The 23,069-nt window shown below is 36.5% G+C and overlaps 1 protein-coding gene across 1 annotated transcript in view; it reads right to left on the reverse strand.

Moving 5' to 3' along the window:
• LOC124170375 (gastrula zinc finger protein XlCGF57.1-like) overlaps window positions 1-23,069 on the reverse strand; it is a 31,043-nt gene continuing 7,974 nt past the window's right edge. Inside the window, exons 3-9 of the mRNA XM_046549097.1 lie at window positions 18,853-19,026; window positions 18,047-18,160; window positions 16,831-16,962; window positions 13,261-13,389; window positions 8,265-8,393; window positions 2,581-2,653; window positions 1-1,752 (exon numbers count right to left, since the gene is read on the reverse strand). Of these exons, the coding sequence (XP_046405053.1) occupies window positions 341-1,752; window positions 2,581-2,653; window positions 8,265-8,393; window positions 13,261-13,389; window positions 16,831-16,962; window positions 18,047-18,109 (1,938 nt within the window). The 5' untranslated portion in view covers window positions 18,110-18,160; window positions 18,853-19,026 and the 3' untranslated portion in view covers window positions 1-340. The remainder of the gene's footprint in view (window positions 1,753-2,580; window positions 2,654-8,264; window positions 8,394-13,260; window positions 13,390-16,830; window positions 16,963-18,046; window positions 18,161-18,852; window positions 19,027-23,069) is intronic.

Below are 23,069 nucleotides of genomic sequence, written 5' to 3' on the forward strand. Positions count from 1 at the left end.
TTAAAGGTAAAAGAATGATTTATTCAATCCTTGAAAATAAAGTAATGTTAGTTGAACATCGAGAAATTAAATCACAGACCTAAATGAAAATTAGTATTATTTTAACATTATGAGGCAATTCTTTCAATTCTAACATGCAGTTATCGTAGTAATAAGAATTATTAACCTTGATAGCTAATGAACACTAATTTATTAGAATCCTAAGACTGTTTCTAAATGACAGAAAACATGAATATTTTGAGAGAAAGTCTTTTCACAATCAATGCAAGAATGAGGCTTCTTTCCTATGTACACGCATGTGTAAGACAAGGTTTCGTTTGGCAGCATAAGACTTTTCACATTAATTGCATGCATAAAATTTCTCCTCCGTACGAGTCTGCAAGTGGCGGACAAGGCTGCTCCTAACAGAGAAAGACTTTTCACATTCACGGCAGGAATAAGGTTTCTCCTTCGTATGAGTTCGAATGTGATGAACAAGTGTACTCTTTAGAGAGAAAGACTTTCCACATTCACCGCAGGAATAAGGTTTCTCCTTTTTATGAATCCTCATGTGACAGATAAGGTTGCTACTTACAGAGAAAGACTTTTCACATTCGTTACATGAAAAAGGTTTCTCCTTTGTGTGAGTCCGAATGTGATAGACAAGGCTACTCTTTTGAGAGAAAGACTTTTCACATTCACCGCAGGCAAAAGGTTTCTCCTTCGTGTGAGTCCGAATGTGATAGACAAGGCTACTCTTTTGAGAGAAAGACTTTTCACATTCACCGCAGGCAAAAGGTTTCTCCTTCGTATGAGTTCGAATGTGATGAACAAGTGTACTCTTTCGAGAGAAAGACTTTTCACATTCACCGCAGGAATAAGGTTTCTCCTTTTTATGAATCCTCATGTGACAGATAAGGTTGCTACTTACAGAGAAAGACTTTTCACATTCGTTACATGAAAAAGGTTTCTCCTTTGTGTGAGTCCGAATGTGATAGACAAGGCTACTCTTTTGAGAGAAAGACTTTTCACATTCACCGCAGGCAAAAGGTTTCTCCTTCGTGTGAGTCCGAATGTGATAGACAAGGCTACTCTTTTGAGAGAAAGACTTTTCACATTCACCGCAGGCAAAAGGTTTCTCCTTCGTATGAGTTCGAATGTGATGAACAAGTGTACTCTTTCGAGAGAAAGACTTTTCACATTCACCGCAGGAATAAGGTTTCTCCTTTTTATGAATCATCATGTGACAGATAAGGTTGCTACTTACAGAGAAAGACTTTTCACATTCGTTACATGAAAAAGGTTTCTCCTTTGTGTGAGTCCGAATGTGATAGACAAGGCTACTCTTTTGAGAGAAAGACTTTTCACATTCACCGCAGGCAAAAGGTTTCTCCTTCGTGTGAGTCCGAATGTGATAGACAAGGCTACTCTTTTGAGAGAAAGACTTTTCACATTCACCGCAGGCAAAAGGTTTCTCCTTCGTATGAGTTCGAATGTGATGAACAAGTGTACTCTTTCGAGAGAAAGACTTTTCACATTCACTGCAGGAATACGGTTTCTTTGCTGTGTGTGGAGTATCTGTGCATGTTTTTCCATCTATAATGAAGCTTTTCCTCACTTCCCTCACATTTTTCTTCTCCTTTGTTCCTCCAAGGTTTTCCTTGAGAAGCCCTTTCCTTATTTTACCTCTTCTTTCTTTCCTTGAATTTGATGCTATAACATTTGGTTCACGGGGAACTAACAAATCTGAGGCTTTTTCAGAAGCTGGGAGATCTAGAAAAGAATTTTACATTTAAAATAAGTAAAGTCAGACATGTTATCTATGATTCGATAACCTAATTTATAATAACCATTAGACAGATATCAAAGTTGCAACTTTAACCGATCTTTTGGTTAAATGCCACACACATTACAAATGTTGCAATTAATTTTTACGGTTGCTTCCAAATATTGCTTCACAATTGAGTGGCCTTGCTGCTCAGAGAAAATCAGTAAGGTATTACATACTAACCTCTAATATCTACACCATAAAACACCCCACTGCACAATTTCATGCAAAATGGCACTAGAGCATCCTAATGAAAAAATATACATAGCAGTTATATGTAAATTAAATAGCTAAAAAGAATAAGTGAGCATGGGCTGGTCACCTGCTGTCATTATTTTCTAGAACTAAAACTTCTGCACACAAGGGAATGACATTGAGTTTTGCCTATTTTTAGCCAAATTAGTTTTTTTCATATTTATTTATTCCATGAATATATGTTTGACCTAAAAAAGCACAGTTTCCATGAGCACAACAAACTGAATTGGATGGGCTACGTACAAAAGCAAAATTTTCCCAGTATTTCAAAACTGAACCAAACCAAACCGGGGATCGAGCTTTGCATAAGCATAAAATTTTCAGTGAAAATTATAGAAATATTGATGAAAAACAGGCTTCTGTGAAGTACAAAGTAGGATGAAAGTACGTTAAAATTTAATACGAGGATCACAAAATTTGACTGAATCTCAGATCCAGTTTTGGGGCATTTGAATAATCAGAATTAGTTACAAGTCCTTTCTGTGAAGAGAAATTTTCAAGCACTCAAGAGCACTCACCCACTGCCTCCGTCATAGACTCCATGGCCGTTGCCTTATTCTGAATCAGCTCTTCATTTTCCATAGAAGTAGGCTGAAAATAATCATTTAAGTATGAATGGACAGTTGATTGGAACTTTCTTAGCAGGTGATTGAAGACAACCAATTCTTAAACCATGTAAACTCACATATTAGCTTATATTTACAATGTGAACAAGAAATAGAGTAATAATATTTATGATAAAATATGTATTCTCTATTAATGACAGCAAATGTAAGGAAATCTGATTTTACATCCTTTGAAAACAATATAAATCATAAACAGCAAATTGAATCTGTAGTTGACAATCATCACATTCCAAAGTATGCCTTCCTTCTCGACTTTCATACTAAAAATTGTATTAATTTATTTATGCATGAATTTATTATGTGAATTGAGCACTCTCAAAAATCGCCTTAACTATCATGGCATACCTTGTCACTCACGAAACATTGTCTACATATCGATACCATTTTACGCTTTCCTTAGTAAGGACATATAATAGAGAACTGAAGTTTTCTCTAAATCATTCATATAAATTTCGGCTAGGACAGGTGACCCCACAGCTAGGCTATCTAATTATTTAAAGTGCTTGCCAAGATTTTTCTTAGTAAAACATAAGTCAAATACCATGCATGCATGCAACAACAAAAAGAAACAATCAACTTGTCTTGTGATATGAATGCACCTCAAAGAACTCATTTAGGCTGAAGTAACTTAAACCACACAAAGGAGTGTCATTTTATAATTGAAAACATGTCTCAGAGGAGCATATTGTGACCAATCCGGTGTTCGCTCCGGCACTGCCAGCGCCAGCGGCCGTAATAGGAACAAGGAGCAGTTCACGAAACCTGGAGAGGACGGAGGGCGGACAGACAACCGCAGACGTACGGACGATAGGAGAAGGTGCAGGCGGACGGACGGAGGAGAGGCTTATTCACGGAAGAGTCAGGCACCTGAACGCCTCCCGGGATTTTGTTCTTTTCTTCTGTTGTTTAGGCTTATAAGAGTCTGGTTGATTGCATTCAGTGTGGAATTTAATATAACCAAATTGAAAAGTGGAGTCTCTTTCATTCCACAAATTTCTCTCACCAACGACCGCAGGCAACCCACGAACCCAACCCGAGAGAGAGAGGAGTCTGGTTACAGTCTGTCTCAGAGGAGCATATATTAATCTAAGAGGCAAAAGGTTCTTTACTTTTGTGGCCATATGAAAGGGTCTCTTGCTGTACACTGCTGTGTAATCGCAGAACATGAGTACAGCCTCACCATGTCGAGTTAACTGCCCATGCACTTGGGCAATGGTGATGAGCTGTTCCAAGAAGTGTTCTTTGAGCATATGCAGAAGAAGAAGATACATGAAAATTTGTACAAATAATAAAGTGTTTAATAGTATATGACAGTGTAGGCCAGTTTGAATTGATTGGGCTACTTAAAAACCTGTGTAGAAAGTATATAACAAGTTTAATCATTAAAAATACTTGAAATTCAGGATCTCCCCAAACATTATTTTCATCAACAAATTAAATTGAGTTATGTAAATTTCATCCATACCTCAGCAGCATTATTCTCCTCTAAATATTCTTTTACGTACATAAGAAAATTAATAGTATAATATAAGGTAGCAAGTTTGAATCGATTGGGCCACTAAAAAACCTCAGTAGAAAGTATATGCAAGTTCACTCATTTACGATATCATAAATGTGGGCTACTTGAGCCCTGTTGTCTAATTTGAGTCCAAAAATTAAAAAATGAAGTTTAGTTCTCTGTGTGCTCTCAACATCAGCAAAGCAATCTAGTTCAGTGCTCTGCTGGTAAGCATAGGCAGTACATAGGCAATAGATCGAGTCTAGGAGGTTTGGAAAAACACCACCGAGAGCAGTAGTGGTTATTTAACAATCACATGAGTTTGTTTTTCATTCCATTCAGCAAAATTTCATCAGTTAAGACCTCAGGAACAGCCTATAACTAGATATGATTGCACATATTTCATATGTGGTCCGTTACCGAACGAAATTGAGGCATTTTACTGCCCTAACTGACTCATTAACTGTACAGTATGTTGTTAAGTAAAACTGGTACACATTATCCAAAAACCTAGGTCACTTGAGCCCATTGTGCACAGAGTAGGGATATATATACTCTGTGCCTTGGGCTCAAGTAATTTACTAGCTCTTTAATTGTACTTCAGTGTATGACAAGTTTGCACTCATGTTCTCCACGGACAATTTTTTTAAGCTAAAAGTTTTAAGGACTGGGCCACAATTGTCTGCTTCTAATTCTAAGTAAAAAAGATGGGAAGAAGGTGATAATTGGAGACAATTTTACTTCACACCTCATAATCAATGTAATTCAATTCTGCAATGTACACATAATTTTTCTACCCAATTTATTCATCCCACCTCACTCAAGCACAGATGTGGTGTACTTTTGGCGCTCAAATTTAGTGGAAGGGCAAAAATCACCATTGGAAATAGTTCATTCTGGTAAAATGATCGATTCTTCCAAATAATCAGTTCACAATGCTGTAGCAAGTTGTTTTACAATAAATTGGAAAGCCACCTATAGGCAGGCTGAAAGAAAGATGGAATAGTGCTTAAAGAAGACAATCAGATTATAAGCCATTTGCAAATTCAAGAAAAATCCAAAGCCAATGGAGCCTTGTCTATGATTAGGAATGCATTTCTTCAAGGACTGCAAGGTAAGAGAGGAGAGTTAGTGACACTACCCACTACATGGAAGGAATACTCATATGTTACCTAGATAGAGTATAAGAGATAAGGTGTTAAAGTTAACTTAATGGCCTAATCTTGGAGGTGGACCAAAATCAATGATGTCTTGCCGTACAAAGTGTCTAGCAGGTTAAGATTGTGAAAAGTGCCCCCAGATATTTTGAAAAATTTCAGGCTCGGATTCTCGCAATTTCAACAAATGTTTTTAATAATAACCTGCTCAATGCTTTTCCCTACGTAAAACGGGAGTTATGCATATTTGAAATGATGATTTACCAATTATCACCGCTTTTGTCATGTTCATGCAGTACATAGGAAATTAAAGCTTAAAAGTATGGTTATAAACAACGATCAAGATTAATGTTAGTGTGATAGGCATTGTTTATTTAAATTTTTATTCTTAATCAATAATATTAGAAACTGATCAACAATAGTTGCTCTCAAAAATCAAATCAAATATCCTCGTGCAAATGAGACAAAGCAGGTATTCGTTTTTTTGACATTGTTTCACCAGTTTTTAAAATAAAAAAATTTGAATACATTTTAAAGTTGGGGTAACAGCATGTTTTTTGGCGTTTCTATTGTTTCCTTAAGTTTTTAATTTAATTTTGAAAAATGGAACTTAGGAATAAGTTTAGTTTTCGGTCAAAAATTTTTGAAAAACAACAGGATAGTAGAACATAACTGAATTTACTTTTAAAATCAAGGAAACGATTTTACAAAAATAAAAACTGGAGATAAGGTTAAAAAGCAATAAATAGTGTTTCAATGTTTTTGGGGTTATTATCCATTGTAAAGGCCTTCAACTTCGGGGAAACTCATAATTTTGGGTGCAATGTAAGTGCATATTTTTTATTTTTCGAAATATTAAGGGGCACTTTTAACCATCTGAACCGACTAGACCCTTTGGAGAAATAGTAATAGAGCCCCTAAACCAATAAAAAGTATATTTTCTTTTGCTGGACTCTAAACATTGCCATGCACAAATCTAATTTTGTTTGTACAATATCTTTACAGTGTTGCTGGAAGTAATGTTTCAAGTGCTTTTTTGAAATTGAAATTTATAAAATTATGTTTTTTATAATAATTTATGTATGAAATTTATCTTTTGAATCATGCAGGATGATTAGAAATTATTCACTACAATATCAGTCACCCTACTTGAGCCCAAACTGCTCTCAAATGGTAGTTATTATGGGTATTAAAGTTTGGGGTCAAGTAACTCAATATTAAGGTTAACTCAAGCCCAAATAAAATAAACAATTAAAGTATTTACTTTGTAACAAATTATATGTGTAAGTATACATTCATTTTAAACCATAATTTAAGCATATAAAATGAGTATTTCAAAGAAAGCAATACCATAACACCACCATTCACATGAGGACATGACATGGGGGAAGAAAAGGGAGTGGGATGATTCCTTTGGAGGGACGTGGTCACGTACTGTGGATTGGGGAAAAGGGGGAGGGGAAGAAAGGGGGGGAAGGGGAAGGTCCTGTTGTGGAAGGGCTTTTTGCTGATGGCTTGCTGGTGTGCATGAAAGACCATGTGCTTACTACACAGATTATGAATTCAACAAAAAAATATATGCAATTAAACAAGGAAAAATACACACAAATGCATGATATTATTACCCAATTACCTTAACTTTACACACAATACTGGCACCTGAAAAGAAACCAAAATCAATCAAATTAACCCAAAACAAATGACATCCAGAAGATAATTAAAAGATGAAACAAGAATCTTCACTTCTTGTGATTCTTTGGCGTGAATACAAAAACAAATGAAGTGACCACATTAATCCAAAAACTATCCATTAATACATCCTGTCCAAAATAATAAAATATACACTCAGTCACGGGGAAAACAGGAGAACCAAATGAATAAAAAAATACAAGGGAAAAATTTTCTTCGGGAGACTTCTTCACAGTTAGTTCTTCTATTCTTGATTGGGGAATATAGGGGAATTCTTCGTGAATCTTTTTACCTTGGGGGGGAGGGGATGTAATATGGGATAACAGTTCTATTTATCCACTCTTGGTCATAGATGGGTATGACCTCCTTGGCTGAGTCCTGTCACGGTCGCTTAATCTTCATTCGCCGTGGGCTGAGAGAATATTTAATTAATTAAGGGCCTAGTGGGTTGACTTTATTCCTCTTGGCGCAGGAAATCTACCCTTCTGTTCTTCCATTTCCTCTTCTTCACCACTCTTCTCTTCTTGGTCTAACCTCCATGATTCTCTTACCTCTCTACTTCACCCCCACACGACAGACAAGATGCACTCGGCTCTCCATCATAGCATTTGGCCGCAATACAAAGCCGGCGTAAAAGTGTCTTCTCCTGCTGATATTTGTCTGAGATTTACAACCTAGAGAGGGTTAATATTCTGGGATTGTAGCTGGTGGGGGAAACCCTGGAAGAAGTGTGTTTTCCTATAACCTTCACCATGGGCAGGGGGTGTTGCTGAAACATGTTGTCATTTTGTAGAGGGAAGGGGTGCAGATTCCGTCACTCTCCATTCCCTGCTCACAGGTGTTATTTGGAGGGAGGGGATGGGGAAAAATGTAGACCATTCACTGGCCATGTACACAACACGGAAAAAAACCCAAAAATCAGGAAAGCGGGGAATCGTGGGAGAAAGGGGAAACACTTTACACTCCATTCAGGCTTCAATGCACACACACACATACTCACACATGATATTGCATCAGCTCTCCTTCCTTCGTGCACACCAATTAAAAGTTACCCATGAAACATGCCAAGTGGCATTGGTTAAAATACGTTTGGCCATTTTTGAAAATAATGATTTTCAATGGTTTCAATATCTGGACTCAAGAAGGGCATATTTACAGAATTTAAAATTCAGGATTTATCCCAAACATCACTTTCAGTCATTAATTTAATTAAATTTGAATTTCATGCATACCTCAGTGGCATCAGTCTCCTTGGGTGATTCTTTCTTAGCCAAAACCGGCATAGAGTCCAGGTCTATCCCAATGGCTCCTGTGCCTTCAGCATCCACCTCTTCACATTGGGAAGATGTTGAGGCCTGTGCCTGTATATGAGTCCAAAATCAGCATCATTCAAGACAGAGATACAGAAATGTAGAAGTAACTTCGGGAGTTTACCAAAAAATAATGATTCTATTTATTGCATTGATATATATCTACAAATCACCCTAAAATATTCACTTTTGTAATATTCACATGTTAAAAGCTTGTGTGTGACATTTATATGCACTAAATTGTACAATAGTGCATAAACCACATAGTGCTTGAAAAAGAAAAAAAAGCCACTCATCAAGAAAATGTAGGATTAATATCAAGTAAAAAATCACTACTAATTTGAGAATGAATATATTTCTGATGCTTGAATGTGTGACTGAGACTTAGGTGTAATTTGAATTGCTTCAAGATTTTGTTGCCATCATTATTCCTTACTTTGCCTTATCTTCTTCGCATGCAAAAAGTGATTGTACTCAGTTAATTACATCCACTAGGTGTTTTATTTATCTAACATCCTATTAGTCTTTGAAAATATAGATAAAAGTTTCAGTTTTCGGCACACCATATTTTCGTTAGCTCATCATACTGCAATGCCTGGACTTATTACCAACCTTGAATTCCCATGGTAGCCTTTTCAAAACTTCCTGCATTTCCTGGGTAGTAATCACTCTACCTGCTTTTTTTTACATTTACCCTACCATTCTATCATCTTCTAAGATTACCACACTATACCGTGGGGTTGTAGTTCCACATGTCAGTATAGCATAGTTTGGAATTCTGTAGTGAGCTAGGCAGTAAATAGCTAAGGAGTATAAAGGAGCAATTCATATCATGCAAGCAATAACTGCAAGTTTTCCTCATTCCACAGCCCATCTAACCTTAAGTACAATGGATATACTGCCCCTCTTTATGTACAAGAAGTAAGGCTAAAATAATTGTAAAAATGCTATTCCCATAACATTTTCATTTTTGGTGATCTTTTTAGAGGTGCATTGTGTAACTGTATTAAATGCTTATTATTTTAAGCACACAAAATTTTGTTTTTAAGAGAAGAATCCTCACAGTTTTAATAAATGTTAAGGTTTACCAACACATGTGACTCAACAGTGCATGCAACCAGCTCACATTCACTGATCACCCTAAAAAGTAATGTATCTTTTAGAAAAAACCCCCGATGTTCATATCTGAGCGTAAAACTTGATAATGGAGTGTCTTGGGTGCAACATCTGCAGAAGCTCTGCAGAAAACATTAAGTCTACTGGTTTTTTGATTCTATCAGAAAAACTGTAGATATTGATGTATTGTTGTCAACTTATTATGGTGAGTTCTACCAGCCTGCAATGTTCAGTATCCTCCTCTGGGGCCCTAGATCCAATTATAAAATAATTTTCAAAATTCAAAAGAGGATACTGCAGATCTTAAGTAAAATACCTTCATACACACCATGCCACCCTCTACTTCAAAAATTGAGCATATTACCTCATATTTGCATGTTTATGTATGCTGCAATTGCTTGTGCAAAATATTATGCAGTAAAACCTCTATGTAGTGAACCTCTTTACATCATAAACCTCCATACTTCATACCACCCTACGGTTCTGTCTGATTAACATGTAAATTTATAGACAAAGATCTTTGTAGTGAACCTCTTTACATAGTAAAACCTCCACTTATCATACCACGGAGACACCCCCAAGATGGCCTTACTACCTCCCCAAATCGTACTGAGACAACTAGAGACCATTAATGCAGCCATGATTACAAACATGGAATGACATTTTCAGCATTAAATGTATCATGCCTATCTTTTTATTATACACCTTTAAATATGTTGTAATTTTCACATCAATCACTAGTTGTGGCAATTTTGTTCCATATGAGAGCATACCTAAAATTAAATAAGAAAAAAGGTATCCAACTATCCTAATAATTTTAAGTGACTGTTGAATTGAGAGAGATCGCATAGTTTCTTCTTGAATCATGGTAAAATCATGTAAGAGCGCTCCCATTCTAGAATTATTAAATAATAAATGCGTGTTCATTTATGCATGAATACAATGGTTTAAAACACATGAATATGATGGTTGAAAAGACAGTACTGTCTTTCCTTTCTGACGGATATGAAAAAGTGGTGCCTATCACTAAACCTCTCTAAAGCGAACCTCCACACATCAAATTGCCCAAATTTTGGTCCCCTCAATTACGATGTAAAGAGCTTTTACTGTACATTTATAATTTTGCAACCAATGACAATTATCATTCTGAGTAAACTAGTAAAGCTTCAAGCCTCCACAAAACTTTTATAAGAACAAAAACCTTGAGTTATGTCCCTTGGCACATGGCCTTATTGTTATTTAATAGGTTTCCACAGCAAGTTCAGTATGGAAAGACCATATCCCTCTTCATGTGCAAGATTCATGAGTTTACTTTGAAAAACTTTCTTACTCTGTACACAAATTTCTTCATATATAAATTTATTTCTTTCTTAACACATTCAATGCGGATGATATTTTCACCGAAACCTCCAGTGACGGATGGGTGATTTTCCTTCATAACGGTGGTCTTGGAAGTAATACTATAGAATTTGCAATTTTTTTTGTTTCTTTTTCACGCAATTTGTAAAAAAACCCTAATGACATACATGTATGCCACCCGTCACCAGTAATTGACAATTCACGCAACCCGCATTACACACATGCAATTTTCCTTGTATGAAGGAGTGAACTTTTCATATTTCCGTTTATAATACTTCTTCTACCATTGATTCCTTAGGTTAATGGCGGAAATATCTTGGAATTAGTCTTTACGTGTATTTTTTTTTGTTTCAACGGCCATAGATTTAATTTTTTCAAGTCACAGAAGTAGAACACACAATGAACGGCAAGAAAAATATAAATTTATGGGATAAACATTTTTAAAATCTATGTTACCTCAGAGTTATTGCAAAATTGAAACATTTCAATAAAAATTCTCACAAATTTTTATGATATATTTGAAAGCAAGGCCTTAGACAGAGCCCTGGTTGACCTTCACATTCTGGGCATATTGCAGTCACTGTCCTGTGGATGCCTTCACAGTTAGCAGAGAAATGAAGAGCCTGCATCATTCCTAAAAACCTATCACGGCACATTTTCTCCCGAATATTGGCACTCACACTAATTCTGACCTCCAATCGTTAGAAATCATGTTAACCCTAATTGCGCCCATCTGGAGAAGAAGGCCCAGCCAAGTTTCCAGTTCTCCCTGTCCAACAGCTTCCAATCCATTATGCCCTTAGTGAAGGCCCTTGGTGAAGGATTTCGGAGGAAAATGCTTTCTGCATTTTTCTCTGTCTATGAGAGGATTATTTCAACGATAATATCATTGGCAAGTTGAAATAATCTCTGGGAGTACCGCTGGTAGGGAGGGACTCCAACCTTGAGCCTTAAAAATTATCCAGCAAAATAGTACAATTTGTGTAATGGAATGTTGCATATGTGATTAATACCTTAGTTTTTATGAAAATTAAGACTGTATCTGTACCTAACACTAGAATGTATTAATGACCTACAAAATGAAAACACCATAATGATCAGAGGACAAGTAATTGATGCGGAGCAATGACTGAGAAAATATGCTGTAAAATTAGGAAAAAAACCCAAATTATGTAAAAAAAAACGTAATTTAAAATAATTATTTTAAAATTATTAATAAAGTATAAAATACGACCTTTTGGACCGCATGGATACATTTTGGAATAAAATAGTAAGTTTTGAGACCGGAATACACGTTATTAACAAAAAATAAGTCTGATAATAATTTTTGTGGTTGCACATAAGATAGGAATAATTAAAAAAATAAAATAAAAATACTATTTCAAGGGAATAAATAATGGTTAAATGCCGTAATGCTTAAAATACCTCTGAGTTTATCTATTCTTTTCCGCAATTTCGTTTACAAAGCTAAGGAAACAAATAAACAAGTAAAAAAATACAGACCAATACTGTAGATAATGTAATTCAGTGTTGCATACGCCATTAATGTTATTTTTTTTATGAAAAGGAAGAAAATCTGCAACTAACCCAACACGTATGAATAACTAAGAAAATGAAATAAAATCGAAATGAATAGAGGATCGGTAATTGACCTAGGGAAACGAATGGGAAAATATGCCGTAAAAGTAGGAAAAAGACCCAAAAAAATCATCCAGGATAAACGTAATTTGCATTAATAAAAAATGTTCCTAGCAAAAGAAATTCAAATATAACATCATTAACTGAAGCACCGCACTAAGATCATTTTTTATAATGTAGTGCGTACGAAACGGGGATAAATATCTTTAATAAAAAAGTTAGTCTGATCATAATTTTTGTGATAGCACATAAAATATGAATAAATTAAAAATGAAGGTAAAAAAACAAATTAAAAAAGAATAATCCATATGTAAGACATGATTATGATATTTACGATAAGAATGATGAAAAAGAGACGAAGGAAATGAAAAGAAAAATCTCAACCTGCCAAATTGTTCCAAAAACAGCAGTAAAGTAAACAAAAAAACACTAAAAATGAAGGAACACGTAGAACTAGAAACGGACACTTCCGCAATGGTGTAAGGTCAATCCCGAACTGCGGGAGGGTGAAAAAGTAACGCTACGCGCACTCGGAGCACCCTAGTGACCAGCGGAAAAACGTACTCCCGAAGACATACATTTATGTCATCCGCCTGAGTGGAAAAGCCCTCATGACATATATATATATATGTCATTCGCACTGAATGTGTTAATTTGTACTTTTTTGTACCTTAGTCACTCCATGACGTCCTATATTTGTACAAACAAATCACTGGATCAATAAAAATATTATTATTGTTACTATCATCACTGTCACCGCTACCATCGCTATCATTATAATTTACATTAATATCATAATTATTACCTGACTAGAGCCTTGGGGCACAAGTTCATTTGTGGCCCCATCAGTGCCATGAGTGTGCACATCTCGTCCTTCATCATCACTGACCTGATCAGCTTTTACAGAAGGGGACCCACATGCTCCTATGCCACTCTGAGAGAAAGAGAATTGACACTTAACTGTAAATTGTTTTAACCAATTGGTACCAGAAGTAAAAAGATCAAACCAAAACATGAATTACAGGTGCTTGCATAAATCAAAAATTCCCTGAAAAGCTATAGTGACCTCAGAGAAGAAGGCGGGATAAATTTGTTAACTAAGAAAACATGGCCCATTAAAATACTCAGCCTTTTCATTCAGCCATAGAAAACCTTCCTAAGATGGAAAAATAAAATTTATCAGCAATATTTTGAGACATGATGGTCTTATGACATCATTCATCAACAACCAAGAATATTTGTCTAAACAAGCAGAAGGAATACAGAAATGTTGATTTCATCTGTGAAAGGTAATCATCATATTTTGTTTCAATCACAGTAGAATATGTATAATATTAATAATATGTCTTAATTTGATGAGATTGGGACTAGAAAGTCCCGTTTTCCATCTGAGCCCTCATCAAACATGACGTTTATGCAGTGAAATACATAATCAAGTTGACCATGAAATTATATGCAGGGAAATTACATGAACAGATGTGGAAGTTCCATTGTCAAACATCAAAAAAATCATAAGCTAACTAAGTTACCATTAACCAAGTGTAAAAAGATGTAAGCAAACGTGGGAAAAACCTAAGGATATTGATTGTCATCCTTATTGGAAAAAAACCCACTGCAGAACAACACCCACTCAAGGAAAGGGTGTAAAAAACCAGTGAAAACCTACCAACAAAGTGCTAATGTAAACCAGGGTATCTACAAATACAAGAAATTACAAGTAAATTTCACCCAGTACCTGGAAATAAAAGGAAAATTAGATGAAGCCGGAGGATATCAGCGCTGAATCTGTTCCCATGATGTTACCTGTCTCATTGTTGTTCTCAAAGAAGTTTTACGTGTAGTGCCTGTTTGAAACATGCAGTGAAGATGATTTACATAGTGGTTAGTCAATGCAATAAATCTAATGCTTTCCCAGAGAATATACTCGAAAAAGGCAATTCGGGCTTCCAGCCGGGTGGTCTCCCTCCATACTGCCGATGTTTTGGAATACAAGTCGGGTTCCATTGCCATCCTATTAGCCCTGAGGATGGAAGCCAACTTGTGTTCCAAAATGTTGGTGGAATGGAGGGAGACCACCCGGCTGGAAGCCTGAATAGCCTTTTTCGGGTAGTCAATGCTGTTCCATTTGCGACATGCAGTAACAATGAATCATTTATTAAATCTGACTGTCCGATTGCAAGGTATACATAGTTTTTCATTTCCCCCAGTATATGAGTCATGTACTCCACTAATTACAAACATACAACAAGCTCCATCAAAAAAGGCTCATGGAAAAAATTTATACCTCTCAACAACCAACCTCATTTGCCAACACCCAATACCCTTTTCAAAGATGGTGAAGGACAAATCCTGAGTCCCCATATAATTTCCTCTATACCATTCTCACCACATCCACACTTGCTCTAGAAAGAGTACACTTTCTATAAATTATTTTTGGGAACAAGGTTCTGTTTGGCAGACATGGCTAGAAACTGCATCGTCACCTGATTTATGCAACCAACAGCAACCAGTACAACAATTTTTTTATTCACCACCAATGACTGTTCAATTTGAACTTTTTCACCAGGGAAACATGATTCAAATCATTGGGGGTATTCTGTCACACTGTATTCGGCGATCGGTTGTTCATGAAATCACCATCACTAAGTGTGCGAGTACCAAATACTACATTAGGTAGAATGAATTCCACTTATTTTCCTTCCATATAAGGCAAGTTTCTCCATGGGAGTGAGGCGTGGGCGTTGAAAACAGCAGAAAAGTTAAAGTTGAAGCATTGCAAATGTGGAGCTACCGACAAATGATGAAGATAAAATGGATCGACTGTGTATGTAACGAGGAAGTGCTTTGAAGAGTGGGAGAAAAGAGGTCTTCTAAAAAACCCTTAGCAGAAGATGGAACTACATAGGTGGCCACATTATGAGACACGATGGCCAGATGACATCAAGAGTAGAAGGACTGGTGGAAGGGAGGAAGGGTAAGGAATGGCCTTGAATGAGTTTCATATGGCAGGTCATTAAGGATGTATAATAGAAGGAATATGTCACCTAAAAATGTCTATCAGATAGAATATCTGCATGAAACCAATGCTAAGATTGTTGACTAGTGATGTTGATGATGATCCTTCCTTCTGCTTTGTGGTGATCAGAAGTGAGCAAGGTACACATCTGCGCTCACTAAAGTGGAAAGTGCCCTGACGTCAGAGCCCTCACTGGTTCAGTGAGCAATGGTGAGCAATCACCGCGGCTGTATGCCCCCAATCTGTTCAGTACCATGAAAGATATTTTTCAAGAACGACACATAGGGTTCCCCCTCTAACTTAAATATAAAATTAACAGTTTTTTTGGCATCCACGATCTAAATGTTGTCTAATTCATGGTGTGATTATAAGCCATTTTAGGCAGAAATATTGATCAAGTAACAATCACAAGCCTCAAATTAACTAAAAATTTAACTAACGCAACAGACACTGCACATGCAAATGCAGCAATGAAAGTGCTATCTCTCATAAAATTACCTATCATTAGCTAAATTCAGAGCTGTCTTAAAGTTGTGAGTTGGAATATGGAGGGAGCAGGGAAGTTAAGAAGTGTTTGGAATTTCACCAGGGTTAATGAACACTTTCGTTACTGGTCTTCCAGATTTGGTGCAGGCTTGTGGTCAATGTGTCGTCATGGCACACGGACCAATACTTGTGCTTCGAATGTACGTGTGCAGATAAATGCATTACTGACCTTGAAATATAATCAACATATCAATTTTTCTTTTGATCTGTCAATCCTAGTTCTACAATGAAGTGTGAGAGATTTTTCATGTTTTGTGACAAAGTTCACAGCTTATTCACAGTTTTCAAGGTTGAGTGGGAGCCTTGGACATATCTCTATTTTAGTTAGAAATAAAAACTTTTAGGAATATGATTCCCTTAATCTCCCATGAAAAAGTCATCAGAATAAGAGTGGAAATGTTAGAAAGGCTTCAAAATTTACAGCTGCAGAAAAGTTGAGAGTGGAAGCTTTAGAAATGTGTTGCTCCAGAAGAATGTTGACCATAAAGAAATTGATAAAGTAACAAGGAAGTATGAAGGATAAAGGGAGAAAAGAAGTATTCTGAAAACCTTAACTTTATCGCCCACATCATGACATATGATGGCCTCAAAGACAATCGACAGACAAAGAAAAGGAGAGGTGGACAAGAAGGGAAAGGAATGCCTCTGCATGTTTTTCATGGGTCAGGTTATTAAAGATACAAAAAAGAAGACGATATGCATAAAAAGGTAAGCAGATGTTAGACCATAATTGAGGGCTGTATGAAACCAATTTTAGTTTTGTTAAATTATGATGGTGATACAATACAAAATAAAGTTCATTAATAGTATTACCTGATTGGAAGAGTCTTGATGTATCAGTTTGCTTGAGACACCATCAGTGCAATCATTGAGTATATGTCCTTCTTCATCATCGCTAATCTGATCTTCTTTAACAGGAGAGCACTTGTATCTTACCGGATCACTCTATTGGAAAGAGGGACAACGATGGATACCTATTTTATTCAATTGGTTAACAAATAAAAAGTGATCATGAACAAAGCTTGAATTACATGATCTCTGTAGAAAAAAAAATTATTCCTGATGAATGATTTTGGCTTCTTTATAGAAAACAGATTAACTTAATGAACCGTTGCGATTCCATCAATAAAGTCCTTATACCTTCCCATATAATCTAATAATAGCCACAGTATGAAGGAGAAACAACTTCATTGGGAAAATCTTGGAAATAAATAGCTTTTTAAGATGTGATCCTTCCCGATCATTAAAATTAATTTCCAAAAGGGAACAAGGCCAAGAGCACCGACTTATAAAAAAATGATAAAAATCTAAGAATAAGCAAAATCTTAATATTTCATTAAAAGTGGAAGGGTTTCAAGACTATGAACAACAGCAGCAGAAAATTCAGTCAGAGTATATAAAAATCAGTTCACATCACTAAAAATTTATATCTTTTGGCAATCAACTTGCATTGCAAACGTCAAACACCCCATTCAAAAATGGCAAAGAAGGTTGAATCCCTAGCCTACACTATAAATTCCTCTTCATTTTCATCACAAAATCCAAATCTGCAACATTTTGATTCCTATGAACATCAATCCCTCATAAGGAATGCAAGTTATATAGTTGAATTTGGCTAGCAGCTACATCATGATGTCACAGTCAATCTGTTTCACTGTACCTAAGTCAAAAGTACTCAGTTTAATTCTCAATTCCTAACATCCCCCCTTCCACTCCATGGTAAACGGAAGTGAAACTGTGTTTGTGTGATCACATAACAAATGACTGCTCAGTGCCGAGATGACAGAGAGCTTACTTGCACAGAAAGCAAAGTTGAGTGGTCAGTTAGGCAAAATACACCAAATCAGTTCATTACATTTTATTTTAATGATTCAAAGATGAAAGCTCTTCTGTAGTTGTTCATGACTGTTGTTGGCAAAGGCGAGGCAAAATGGTGTAGGTTCCTGCTAAGAGGTGTTGGGAATAATCCATAAAGGAATGGCAATGTGCCATAGGAAATTTAAATTACACTTGGCAAAAGTACACTCACCAGGTCATCAGTGGCCAATGGGTCAGAGGCATCACTTCCAGCTGGATCTGACGTGTACAGCATGGGATTATTCTCCTCACTGAGGTGATCTTCATTCTCATCTTTTATATGAAACTAGAAGAGGATAATGGGCATCACTCAATAAAAGCAAAATATTAATAACCTCATTTGATAATGAAAACTCCTCTTTTAATTGGTACCACTCCAGATGGGCACAATACTCTTGAGATTCTTGCAGCTCACAGATCAAAGTCTAGAATATAAATGTCCAAATAGGGAGAGGGAGCTAGATGACCAAGAGCACACTGAATGAGAGTTATGGTCACTTACAGTAGGGGCATAACAGTGGGAACGATAGGTCGAGGTTCCAGTGTAAATTGAATTGTGCTCATCTTTTCTTTACCCAGGCTTATAAAGAGGTGCTACAACAATTTATGCTAATTCCGTAGTAGAATTAAAGGAGGAAGATGGCTTGAACAAATACGAGGGCAATCATGAGAGACAGCCTAGTTTTAGCCACTACCAATGGCTACCCCACGGGATGAGAGACACTTTTTTCAACAGATTACAAGTGATGTACCACTGATATTGACTTGCATGAATAAAGATTTGTGTGGTATGCCTTTTTACCTCATAGATTACTACTGGACCAGTCCAACAACTGAAGGTTGCATAATGGTGAGTGACTTCCCATAAAAATACTTATATTCACGACAGACACACCCTCTTTCTTCAAGCAACCAAGAAATTTGTACGACTGAAGGTGGTTCACTTAAGGTTTCACTGAGTATAAGAATAAAACTTACCAACTTGTCATCCCTGGGAAGTAGGCAGTCTGGCACAGGAATGTATATTTCAGTGGTTTGGGCTGAGCAAGTGAGCTGTGAATTGTTTTCAATCACGTCTTGAATGCAGTCCGTAGTCTCCACACTGGCCTCAGGCCCCAAATTGTCATCAACTGCCCCTTCTCTTTCAAAACTCTGTAGACAAAGTTCCCACTGTCTGTCAATAGATGGCTATAGCACTTATTGCTGGTCGTTTTTTAAATACCAGAAACATCATGACTCAAGGCTAGACATTTGGTGAACAAACTGCTCAACCACCATGATGAATTTATCTCGGTAATAGGCACTTTGTGTTGTGAGAAAATTTCGAAGATTGAGCCAATTATCCATCATATGTGGGAGTAAATGATTTCCTCCTTTCAATTAAAGAAAACAGGGGATAAAGTGCACCAAGAGTCCCATTAAGTTAACCGAGATGCTGCTCTAAAAGAAACAACGTTAAATGATTGGTATCATTGTTTCAAACTCCGTAATTCTAATTATGACGACCGTCCATTTGAAGGAAGACCAAAAGCCTTCAATGAGACTTAATTGGAGGCATTGCTTGAAGAAGACGAATGGGAAACTCAAGAAGACTTTGCTTTGTATTTGGAGTTACCCACCCAGCCATTGCATGCGTTGGAAATTTAGTATTAAGCAAGGAACTTGGGTTCCCAATGATTCAACAGTAATTCTAAAGCATATAAATGATCCACCTCACATTACAAAATCCATTAAAAACTAGCTGGTAATTATCAAATGTAAAGGCCAAATGTTGCCTGCAAATTCTCCAGGCATTGCACTGTCTGATTATTACTTGTCCCATTCGATGGTACATGGTCTGACAGGTCCGCACTTGCACCCACATGAATACAATGAAAAATGGCTTCATTAACGCATAACCTCAAAAGATGAACACTTTAACCATCACATTATTTAAGCTCTGCCACAATGATACAGAAAAATTGCATCTGACCATGGACAACTTCCTTCCTTTTATATGTGACCCATTATAAATTCGGATATATAGCTCCGTTTTTCTCATAGAGTGGACAGAACCTCATTAATAACCCAGATTTTTATATTATTAATCAAATTGTAATGTATGTAAATGGATGCCGGTTACTAAGTAGCACGATGATTGTTTTTCTTTTAAAAATGTGATTGTCACCAATTTTGATGCAGATGTAATGATGAATTAACTGTGCCTGTGAGAGTTATTGTACATTGGCAATGAGGAAAATTAATTAAATCATATACGGAGTAAAACTTTGGTTGAGAAAATGACTTCACCAGCTGGAGATGATGGAGGCCTTACTAATCCACAAACAGGAACTATGAGTATTGTCCATTTTTCTGCTAGAAGCATTGGTTCCCTGAATGAATACCGAAATGGAGATGATTGAGAGACATACCAAGAAGAAATTAGAACAGTACTTTGTGGCAAACTATATAGATACTGAAAGAAGAGTGGCAGTTTTACTGACTCTGGTTGGTGAAGAGGCATACAAAACACTGAAAGACCTGTGCAACCCGGTACTTCCCAGGGAGAAATCTTATGACCATTTGTGTCTCATTTTAAAGCAGCATTGCTCAAAGAGGATATCAGTATTCAGAGAAAGAATTGAATTTTATGAGGTGCGGCAATCAGCGCAGGAGACTGTTTGGGAATGGTATGCCCGGATGAAGAAGAGGGCCGGTGACTGCAAATTTGGAACTATGCTCGACGAGATGCTAAAGGATGAATTTATTTGTGGATTATCAAGAGGACCGATTCTGGATAAGCCGTGTGAAGAAGACCACACTACACCACAGTAGAACATCTTGGAAATGGCCACTAATGGAAGCGGCATTTTCTACCATGACAGCAGCACGTGAGGAAATGGATTATATTAATGTCAAGAGGAAGCAGTGTCACAACCCAGACCGGGCATTTCAAGTGGCCATGAATATACGAAGCAGGACCTAAAGAGAACTGACCTTCAGACCCACCCTTCATAAGTTATGGGAGAAATGAACAGGTGCAGAAGTTGTGGTGAATGTAACCACAATTTTTCGAGTTGTAAGTTTAAGAAATATAGGTGCCGCAATTGTCAGCAGATAGGACATTTAGCCAAGGCATGTAAAATTTTGGGTAACCATTCTGTTGATATTAGCGACAAGTTGGAGTCTCGTTTGAATTTTGTTCAGATGAATTATTGTGAAAACAGTAAGGTTATAAGGCCTTCGACTGCCAGTGTAGTCATTAATGATAAGCCTTTGTGTATGAAGCTAGACTCGGTTGCAGGGATTTCGGTAATTCCAAATTCGGTATATGATGAGCATTTCTCCATGTATGGGCTTAAAGAAACTGATATTCGATTAAGAAAGTATGACAATCATATTGCAGTTCCTGCTGGTGAGATCAATGTTCAAATATGCTATAATGGTATACGCAAACTTTGTAGGCTTATTGTGGTTGATGGTGGTACCCGCTCCATGTTTGGGAGTTGATGGATGTTTTTGAAATATTTAAAGGTAATTTATTAAACTATTCTTTGAATGCCATGAATTGCAATAGAGATTTAGTGATACTAATTAAGAAACATGGGGATTTGTTTAAATCCGAGCTGGGTAGGTTTAAATATGAAAAGGCTTCTCTAAACACTAATGAGTCAGTCATGCCAATATTTTTTAAACCTCCTCATGTACCATTTGATTTTAAAGCAAAAATGGATGAGGAACTGGACAGATTGGAGAAGGAAGGTGTTATTTCCTTGGTAACTAATTCAGAATGGGGAACACCCTTGGTCCCTGTGATGCAGCCAGATGGCCGATTGAGACTGTGTGTTGATTACAAGGTAACAATAAATAGGCACTTGGATGATATTAAACATCCTTTGCCTCGCATCAAGGAACTCTTTGCTGCTCTGCAGGGTGGGGAGTACTCCACTAAGTTGGATTTTTACCAGGCCTATAATCAATTAGAATTAACAGACGAAAATAAAAAGTTGTTGACTTGGAGCACTCATAGGGGAGTATTTGTTCCTAATAGGCTACCATTTGGTACAAAACCAGCACGTGCACTCTTCCAGAAAAGTGTGAAATTTTTTTTACAAGGGTTGACAGGTGTTATAATTTTTTTGGATGATATAGTGGTTATTGGAAAAAGTACAGAAGAACATTTTAACAATCTGGATATGGGTCCTTCCATGTCAACTCAACCTGGAATTAATCTCACGCTGGAAAATTCACATTTTTTTAAATTCAGAGTAAATCCTGCCTTAGTTAGCCCCTCGCAAACTATATGGGTCATTCCATGTCAACTCAACCAATTTTTGGGGTCCCACGCCCACCATCTCAGATTTTGATCATTTTTCCCTGTTGTTAGTTTCAACCTTAGTTAAGAAAAATCCAAAATATCAAAGACCCATTGCTAGTATTTTCCAAGATATGAGTGTTTGAAGTCAATGAGGCACACAAAAATTGTGTGCACCGATCAAATTATTCATAACTATCATATTTGTGCCCCTGTAAAACCTAAACCAAACTAGTGAAGCTAATAAAAATTTTAGAGGCTATAAAAACGCTGCTATAGTTTTCAAAAATGTGATCAAAACGATTTTCACTTCACAACTTTTTTTTCTATAAATGTTCAAAACTTGCAGTTTTGACAAATTTCGACAAAAAAGTGACATTTTCAAATACCTGCAAAAATCACATATATCAAATGAAAGCCATAAAAATCTCTGTAAGCATGGTAAATACCACCAACTTTAATATAGGGTGCGGTTTTGGGCAATTTTTGATTTATTTGTTAATAAATCTTATGAAAATCATCATTCCGCTAAGGTTTTTTGTTGAAAAATGCCACTTTTTCAACTTCTTATAACAAAAAAGGGACACCAATTAGGTGACTGAGTTTTTTAATATAACTTGCTTTATACTCCCTCTTTCAGGAAAAATTAAACCTGAAGTTGCTCCCATGATGGATAGTGCTTATATGATTTATTTTATTGATGGTTGTAAAATGGCGGGCTACAGCACTTATTTTCAGGACTTCTCTCAAAAGGGGAGTTGTATTTGAGTATCAAAGTTCCTGTAAACCCCTATCATTCTTTAAATTTAGCAGGCAATCTATTGTTAATTACCAAATAGTAGAAAATGGAGACATTTTAGTAAATATATGGATTTACTAGAAATTTTTAATTGGGCAAAAA

Source organism: Ischnura elegans, chromosome 13, assembly GCF_921293095.1.
Source record: "Ischnura elegans chromosome 13, ioIscEleg1.1, whole genome shotgun sequence".
NCBI classification, from domain to species: domain Eukaryota; kingdom Metazoa; phylum Arthropoda; class Insecta; order Odonata; family Coenagrionidae; genus Ischnura; species Ischnura elegans.